Source organism: Gymnoscopelus braueri (genome assembly GCF_963280865.1).
Source record: "Gymnoscopelus braueri genome assembly, chromosome: 4".
Lineage (NCBI taxonomy): Eukaryota > Metazoa > Chordata > Actinopteri > Myctophiformes > Myctophidae > Gymnoscopelus > Gymnoscopelus braueri.
Window position 1 is genome coordinate 43,171,664 of NC_137605.1, and position 9,179 is coordinate 43,180,842.

Consider the following 9,179-nt stretch of genomic DNA (forward strand, 5'->3'; position numbering starts at 1 on the left):
AAATGAAGATACGAGTGCACACTCACCTCAAGTGTTTTTCCATTGCAGGCGACACGTGGACAGAGACCTTGGCCTACGTGTTGTTCTGGGGCTCGGCCAGTGTGGTGACGGCCGGCGTCATCCTCTTCAACGGCCGGGACTTTGTGGACGCGCCCAAGCTGGTGCAGAAGGAGAAGATGGATTGAATGTGTGCGTGTGGAAAGCAGCTGGGCCCCGCCGACCTCTCCTTCTCCTCTTCATCCTCCTCCGCCGCTTCTTTGTCATCGCTTTACCCGCAGCATCAGCGGGCCTGGAGCCTGTACTGACTCACCCTAAAATGAGGGGGGTCGGGTCGGAGGTTTGGACGAAGAAGGAGGAAAGGAGAGGACAACGCAATTCTCTCACCCATGCCGGTCCAGTTGGGACGGATTTGACCATACGGCAATGCGTTTTACGCGAGGGGGACGACCCGCTACCGTCGCATGTTGACGACGGCCGACTTGATTTTAAGATTCTGTCCCTACATCGGTACACAACTTCGAAACGGTTGCTTCGAAACGGCTGAAGCACTCCCGTCGCATTGTCGGCTCGCCCGGGGGGTGGTGCCTCGTGTGGCTCAAGTCCGTATGCCGTATGGTCCGATGTTTGTCCCAAGCCGTCACTATCTACTACTTGAGAGTGAGAAGGAGCGTTTCGCATGCGGGGCGAGAACAAGGTCATGCGTAAGACAATTGCTGAGCAGACTGATTATGCATTGGCCTGCTGCTGTCCACACACCATTCACATTAAATACTCTGGATTGAGGGGGGCTGACTCCCCCCTGTCCATATAGGTTTTACTGTATAGGCTGTACCTTCTTGGGTTCGTTTCTTGTAATATCTTTACTGTCCCATTTCAATGGGATTCATCCACACTTACAAGGACTCCCATGCAAAAAAAACAAAAAACAGAACAAGAATTTGTAAGGGAACTATGTATTGTTATTTTTTTCTTGTCTCTTTAATTTTCATTTACTGTTGCCAATATTATGCCATATCCTTGCTTGTTGCCAATAATGCATAAATATATAAATATATATAGAGTTATGTATTGTGCCCTTAGTGGCTGATGTCAAACCAATCTGCTGTGTCTTAGAAGGGCAGCTGTTCCGTGGGACATGATGATTATTGATAATCTGCCCCGTTCCGTAAGAAGGTTAGCTGTCCCAGGGGGTCGGGTGAAATTGTATGAATAGTTTTTAACTGTTTTTGTAGGTTGTCCATGGCTTATTTGAAGTGCATAGATGACAATTTACAAATGAGCATGAGATGTCTTGAACTGACAAGCCGGGGTTGCTCTCCGGGGTGAATTAAAAAGATTACAGTTGATTTTGGTACAAGATTTTCTGCTTAAGGGCGCGGTCGCACCGAAGTATAATTCTACCTGAGGGTGGATTCTGCCAATAATGCTTTTCAATGGGACTGGAGCGTTTTTTATTTGACGAATTCCACGAATGGCGACAAACTGCTCCATTCTCATTGAAAAACATTGGCAGATTCCGCCCTCATCGGTAAAATTCCAGTTCGGTGTGACTGCGCCCTTGGCCTATATTTATGCTTCTGTGAAAAAAGGTGTCGTACAGCAACTAAAAAGTCAGAGACAGAACTTAGGCTTTAAACTACCTAGAAGATGAATGCATTTCTGTGGTCTAGCCTTCCATCCTGCAAGGGAGAATCTAATGAATTAACAATAAAAAACATACTTTGTTGGGTAGAACAGCTTTGCACGCTGTCTGGAAGATCAGAACACACAATCAGTCTAACATTGCATCAGCACTCCTCCAGTCTCATGAATGGAGCACACTTTGACCAGTACAACCAGTGGTTCTCAACTCCGGTCCCGATGGACCCAGATGACTGCACGTTTTCCCTTACTGTATGCTATTATGATTCACACGATCTGGCTGACCCATGATTTAGATCAGTGTTTTCCAACCTGGGGTCTGGGCCTCAGCTTTTGTCCATTGTAAGAAGGGGGGGGGGGGGGGTCTCCAACGAAAAAAGGTTGGGAACCACTGGTCTAAATCAATACTCGGAGGGCTTGGGAACCGCAGGGTAGAACCACTGCAGAAGACTATAAGTCAGCCCTGACACTGTCTTCTTGGAACAGGACCAATGTCTCAATGTCCATAGTTCAAGACAAGGACTTAAGATGCTGCTGAGGAAATGTGGTTCCTAATGAGGAAGAACCTCATGGTGTCAATGGTGCAGGGTGCGGAGAAATGGGCAGAATGGCGGCATGTCTGTCTGTCTACTGTATCCTCTATATTCTCTTGTCTCGCTGTCTGTCCGTCTGCCTCTCAAAGCTCTTTGTGCCTCTCTCTCATTCTCCGACTTGACTGGCCCCCCACCCTCATGCCTAATTTATGCTCCGTCATGCGACCACGTGCACCAAAAATAGGCAATCTACATACGAGAGAGAAAGTGAAGAATTAATACGACGGTGTCTCCTGCTGGAAATATTGCGATGCGCCCAGCCATTTTCGTCACTTTTCTTTTCTTTGTTACGTTTCTCTCTGTCAAAATGCCAGAGAGAAAATAGACGGAAATAATATAAATAATATTTCGGTAAATACATTTAAATTATTAAGTATAAAATAATTTTTCGGTAACGAGTGACTTCTATTTTCTTCACTTTTTCTCTGTCATTTCCGGCAATGAGTGATTTCCGTCACACTCCCTCGCTCTGCCATTTTCCTGGTTCCTCTCAACTATTTACCTCTGTCCAGCATTCATCGGGGTGGTGCTACTACTGCCATAAAGCTAGTTCATTAAGACCTGAGGCCGATTCTACAAATGCCTTCTAAATCAGTAGTTCTCAGACTTACAAGATCTTTAAAAAAAATACTAAAATAGCTGTGAGCTTGTATATCTGCTATTTTTGAATAGCCAACGCAAAAATAACACGGATGCTTTCCTGGTTTTAATGGATTAAAGTGATAATAGCGCATCTAAGCTAGAAGATCTACAAGCTCACAACGCGGCTATTCTCATTCAGTTGTTGTACGCCACCATTGTAGCACAGTATAATACAGGGTTATACTGAATGTGAAATTAGAATTTTTGTCATTTCGATTTGTTGATATATAAGAAATAAAAAAATATCAAAAACAAAAACCTGCTTCAATCTCCATTATTCGATTTACCTACATGAGCATGAGATTAAAGTCGGTTATTGGTTCTAAATATGGGTTTGGATATATTTTCAGTTAATTACCCAGCCCCTAATCATAAACAGGAGCTCCCTCCTTCCTTATACGCTCAGAACGTAAGCGTAGAAAAAGTGCTCAAATGTTTTGTTTAAGTAAAAGTATCAATACCGCAATGTAGATATACTCTGTTACAACTAAAGTAGACATTACAGTCCTGCCGCCCCGTGTCTCTTATTTCCACTGGTCTAAATCTGACTATGACATTTCACTTCAAAGTGTAGTGGCCCAGTAATAAACATTGCAGATAATTACCACTGTAACGTGGTTGAGCTATTATTTGTGTGTGGTTTTTCATGTATTTTTTTCTTTGCTTTTTTTATCTGTCAGATCATCATACATATCAGTTTCAATTTTGTATGAAGAATTTGGACCCATGACACATTATGACACAGTGTTCTTCATCGTCTAATAAGCTAGCTATTTCCTGGAACAGTTAATTAATAATTAGTAGATTTTTTATCATAATGTGATAACAAATCAAATAATTGTGAACTTATTGTGAACATTGGAACAATGGCACCGGTGGTTGGCCTGACTGACCTTTTTACAGTGGTACTTTTTACCTGCCACGAGCCTAAATAGCAACCAGCTCTGATTCATATTAAATAATGGTAGCTATATTCCCTTCCCTTACATTATCATTTTTTAAATATCATTCAAGCCTCTCATGTTAATTGACTATATAAGCCTACACATCTAGTAAATTATGTGAAACATTACATTGTTTAGCCTTTTCCTAGTTAATCCTGACATAATTCCATAATGGTTTGTTAGCTTGTTTGCTGGCTTGGGGGATAAGAAAGGGGGAAAACAGCTTAACATGCCATTCCAGATTAGCATTAGCAAGCAGACAAACATAACCAGAGGGACATGCTGGCTGTGCTGAGCAGCTGGGGGTTGACCAATTAAGACTAGTTTTGTGTTAATTAATTCGGTGTTGGACCGAAGGTCTTGGTGAGCCCCTGTATAGGCCTAAATGAGTGGAGAAATGTTCTTTCTAAAAGTAGAATTTGAAGACTGAACCCCTGTCATGAGCTTACTTTTGTACAATCTCAAGACACAGAGAGAGTCTTACTCTAGTAGTCGAATGAAATGCATAAATAATATTGTAGCATCCCATGGTTGTGCATTGGACAGAGGAGTTCTTCCCAGCATGCCTCAAGGGTGCACGAACAATTTTGGTTTTCATGTTATTGTCATTTAATTCAACCATTCATTCTTCACCTTGGGAATGTGTTGGGAGGGAAATCTACGAGTTACATTGTGTTATGTCAAGATCAAAAAGAATAGTCAACACAACAGCTTGCTGCTCCACATTTAGGCCTATACTGTGCAGAACGTTTTGGCCACACCACAGTGTGTGCAGACCTTTCTTTTTGATCTTGTAACTTGCTTTGTCCAAATTGTCCCGCACCTGACCTGAATTAACTAAATTGTAGTGTAACCTTTTGTGAACATTCCTACTGTCATTTATTTGATGTGTTTTACCATGATGATGAGAAACAACTCAGGAGGGAGTGAGCTGCTCTTCTGGACACAATTTGTGAATAAAAGTGTTCCTATAGAAAGGCCTTATCACTTCTTCCTCTGATCAGAAGCCCTCCAGTAATGTTTTGGATTGATGTCAGAAGTGTGGGATGACCAAGCACAATAAAGATAACTCAGAGGCAACTTCAGTGGTTTGCCAACTAGGAGAACGCTCCTGACGCTGGCCTACTGGAATATATACCGTGGAAGACACTGACCTTGGCTGCTCCCCAGAAGGCGCCAGCACGCCCTGGGGTCACCAACGAGAGTGGCTGGCAGAGAATAATTGCTGTCACACGTGGGCACCTTAGCTGCACACAAGGCATACTATACTCCCATGTGAGGCACCCTTGCTGTCCTCTATGCTCTAGTTCTCAACCTGTGGTGCAGGGACCCCAGCTAAATGATAGTTAGGAACCAAATGGACCTTTATGGGTCTGTAACCCGAAAGGGCCTGAAAGGGCCTGCCTGATTCTCACATGCTCCACTACAATAGTAAGGAACAATGAGGTTCCACCGCGCCTCAAGCCAAATTCAGGCTGGTCCGGTGCATCTCAGGAGCGGGACTGGTATGTATAGAAGAAGGAAGGAACTGCCACAAACTTGGACAATTAAAGCCTTTTTAATTACAGGGTGCAGGCAAATAACGAAACAAGTTAACGTTCGATGTCAATACATCTTCATCAGTTGTCAATATATCTTCATCAGGTCATGACCTGATGAAGATATATTGACGTTATTTGCCTGCACCCTGTAATTAAAAAGGCTTTAATTGTCAGAGTTTGCGCCATTGCCTTCCTTCCTCTCCACTACAATAGTACTACGTGGCGGCGCCCCTCATGGAGCGTGTGGGGGCTGACATCCTGGGCCTGTTCGCCATCACAAACCATGGAAATTGCTACATCATCGTTGTGATGGACTACTGTACTTTACTAAGTGGCCAGAAGGCAAAATGCAGTTCCAGACCGGAGCACAGTCAGCGACCACAGCAGAGAAACTGGTCACAGACTTTGCTCTGGATATGACGGAGCATATAAATTAGGCATAAATTAGGCAATAGGGATGTGTGTGGGTGTGGGTATCACCTCACTTGATTGAGCACTCTGGAGTCAGTGAGTCAGACAGTTTGTGGTTGTGTTGTGTAATAAAAGAGTGTTCAAGTCCTTGTCATGACAAGGACATGATTGTCCATGTCCACACCAGCAGCGTGTTAAGTAACTAAGTACATTTACTCAAGTATTGTAATTAAGTATTTTTTTTTGTATTTCTAATTTTCAGTACTTTTACTTCAACTCCACATCTCAGAGGCAAATATTGTACTTTTCCTTCATTACAATTATTTGAAAACTTTAGTTACTAGTTATTTTGTAGATCTTTATTATTAATACATAAAACATATTTCAACCACTTCAGCCTATATGCATTTCAGCCATTTGAAAATAGCATCGCGATGCATTGTGAGCTTGCAGATCTGCTATTTTCAGAATATTTTTATACATTTGAAAACTTGTGAAACGGGACATTCTGCATAATGAGTACTTTCTACTTTTGGTACTTTAAGTACATTTTGATACCAATACTTTTGTACTTTTACTCAAGTCCATTTTTAATTCCGGACTTTTACTTGTAACAGAGTATTTCTACATTGCAGTATTGATACTTTTACTTAAGTAAAAAAATGTAGTACTTTTTCCACCACTGCCTGCTGGGCATTTCAATATAATGGAGGGAATGAAGTATGCAGATATCATAGTGGTCAGTCTTCAATATGTTTTGTATCCATCCTTGTATCGTTCTCGACTGAAGTGGACATTTAGTTGTTCTGTGCGATGTGACACATTTGTGAAACTTTGCCTGAAATGTGTGGAATTTCCAGCTTCAGTTTGCCAAAGTGTGAAGAACCAATACTTGACGTTTTATTAGGAGGAGGCACCTTACTGCCTTCGTGCATTCAGACACCATAACATCATGTACATCTAGGGGTTCTCAAAGTGGGGTCTGGGGACCCCCCCAAGGGTCCTTGAGAGGATTCCAGGGGGTCCTGCAGCTAAATGATTGATATAGTTAAGCTTGAGCTTGTCGATTTGCTACTTTTGCTATTAACAGTTTTAACAGTAACAGTTTTGGACATATACATATGGCATCTTTAATAATTTGTATAATAGCTGTACACTTGAATGTCTGCATGCCATTATCATTTTTAAACTTGTTTTAACTGCATTCAGAGATAGTTATTATTTAGTTATTACTAAAACCAATAATATTAAAATGCAGAGGCAGTTATGTAATAACAAGTAGATATTTATTTATACAGTATAGTGTCACATTTACAACTGGGCCTTTGAGGACAACCATAATAATGACATGGCCCAGGATTAAATTGAGTTTGACACCCCTGCCCTAAGGGAAGAAATTAATGTTTAATAAAATTCACACAAGATACTGTAGTATTGAACCGTTTTTATTTACTTACAAGGGTAAATATGTACATGGGTTATTGGAATTGACTGATAATCAGTATATTTGGCCAGATTTACACATTCACATTTCTTTTTTTTTTCATTCTGTGGTCGTCGATATAACTCCTATCTTTGAAAATAACAAAAACCGTAGTGTTTGTTCTTTCGTCGTTCGCTCTTGGAAATAATTTCTCCATCAATTATTAAAACTAAACAATTCATCACACAGTAGAAAAGACAATATATAAAAACACCTTGGTAAAATAAGAGAAGTTAATAAAGGACTTGGATTTGGCAACATTGGATTTGACAAACACCTATTCACAGACTAAATAAAAAGTTCAAGAACAGAAAAATATGGTACAATGGTCACGCATGAAAAGAGATCATAATGTAATTTTCATTTTGGCTTGACAAATTGTCTTGAATTCAGTCGTGGCTGACTACTGAAAATATTGTATCACACTGTGATCATTGATACCATCATTTTCAATACCTAAGGTAAATACTACAAAATGTAAAAGACAGTAAATAGTTTTGACATTACTGTAAAAAACATACAGTATTACCAGGCAAAGGTCTCACAGTATCCAAACACGTTTGGCACAAGTTGAAGTGCTGCTGGTTTCTGACACCACTGCCTTTATGTGCTTTCTGGTGTTCAGTACAACTCTTATATTTGGCAATGTCAATGAGTTTTGTTCACATACTTGGTAGAAAGGATAACAGCCCTTCAATGACTATGTTCATAGTTAGATTTGTAAAAAAACAAAATGAAAACATATATTTTCTTAACCACTTAAGCCCTATGTACTTGTTTGTATGACAAATAGCCAAATAGATGAAAATAGCTAATCTACGATCTCATCTACATTTACCAAAAGGAAATGCACAAATTTAATTCAGTCTGACCAGCAGCAGGGATAAAACCCCCCAATGGCCATAACAATTAATGACCAGAAATGGGGGATATCAAGAACTGAGATCTTTTTTGGTAAAAACAAAAAGTTGTTAAAAAGTTAAAGCTCTATATTCTGATAGTAATCATTGCTATAGAGTGTTTGTTCAGTAACAGGAGTCTCCCTGTCTCTCCAGCTCTTTGATAAACAGAAAAGACAACATTTCAGCCAATCAGAAGAGAACACCCATTTATCAGCTTTTTTTTTTATAGTGTTCCAGTTCCAATTTTGTCTGCTCATTTCTTTGTGTCATCTCTTCCAATTTCACTTGTTTAATCTGTATCAAGTCTGAGTTCTCTATCCTGATTGGATCAAATTGGCAACCTGACCTGAAAACTGAACAAACACTCCATAGTAATGAGTACTCAGTCAGAATATAGAGCTATTTAACACTTATTTTAACAAAGAAAATGACTTACCCTACCTTTAAGCACAGCGCTTGAGTAAATGTACTTAGTTACCTTCCACCACTGACTAGAACAACACAACTATACAGAAACCAGCCTGACATACTCAGGCACTGTGCATACATACATACATACAGTATGCCACTACTCAATGAGTAAACTATCTCATAGCTCATTATATCATAATCACTTAGTGAAGTGTCATTACATGAAATCTCGAATAACACTAACATTGTTAAAGTAAACATATTTGTGGTGAACCGACCCCCCCAAAACGTACAGACACTACTGTTACTGTTGAATATTACGTGTCTGTCGGGTGGAAACCTCATACGTCCAAAACTGTTCCTTTTCAGGATTCAAATTAAAAAAAATCTAAAGTAGCAGATCTGCAAGCTCAAAACGCGTCGTGGCTTTCGTGTGACGCTGTAGTATGATCAAAGTAGGGCGTTAATTTACGGGGGAAAAAAAACACAAAAAGTTAAAATATGAAGAGAAGAGGTTTCTCCCCGACAGCAACGATTATGCAAAACAAATGAAGAAACTTGATAATAATGATAATGAGAGAGATGTATTATTGCTCACGTCTGAATGAAAG

The 9,179-nt window shown here is 40.3% G+C and overlaps 1 protein-coding gene across 1 annotated transcript in view; it reads left to right on the top strand.

Annotated features, from left to right (window-relative positions):
* Positions 1 to 2,921, top strand: part of sacm1lb (SAC1 like phosphatidylinositide phosphatase b) — a 30,110-nt gene extending 27,189 nt beyond the window's left edge. The window contains exon 20 of the mRNA XM_080427351.1: positions 49 to 2,921. Within this exon, the coding sequence (XP_080283477.1) occupies positions 49 to 185 (137 nt within the window). The 3' untranslated portion in view covers positions 186 to 2,921. The remainder of the gene's footprint in view (positions 1 to 48) is intronic.
* The last annotated feature ends 6,258 nt before the right edge of the window (positions 2,922 to 9,179 follow it).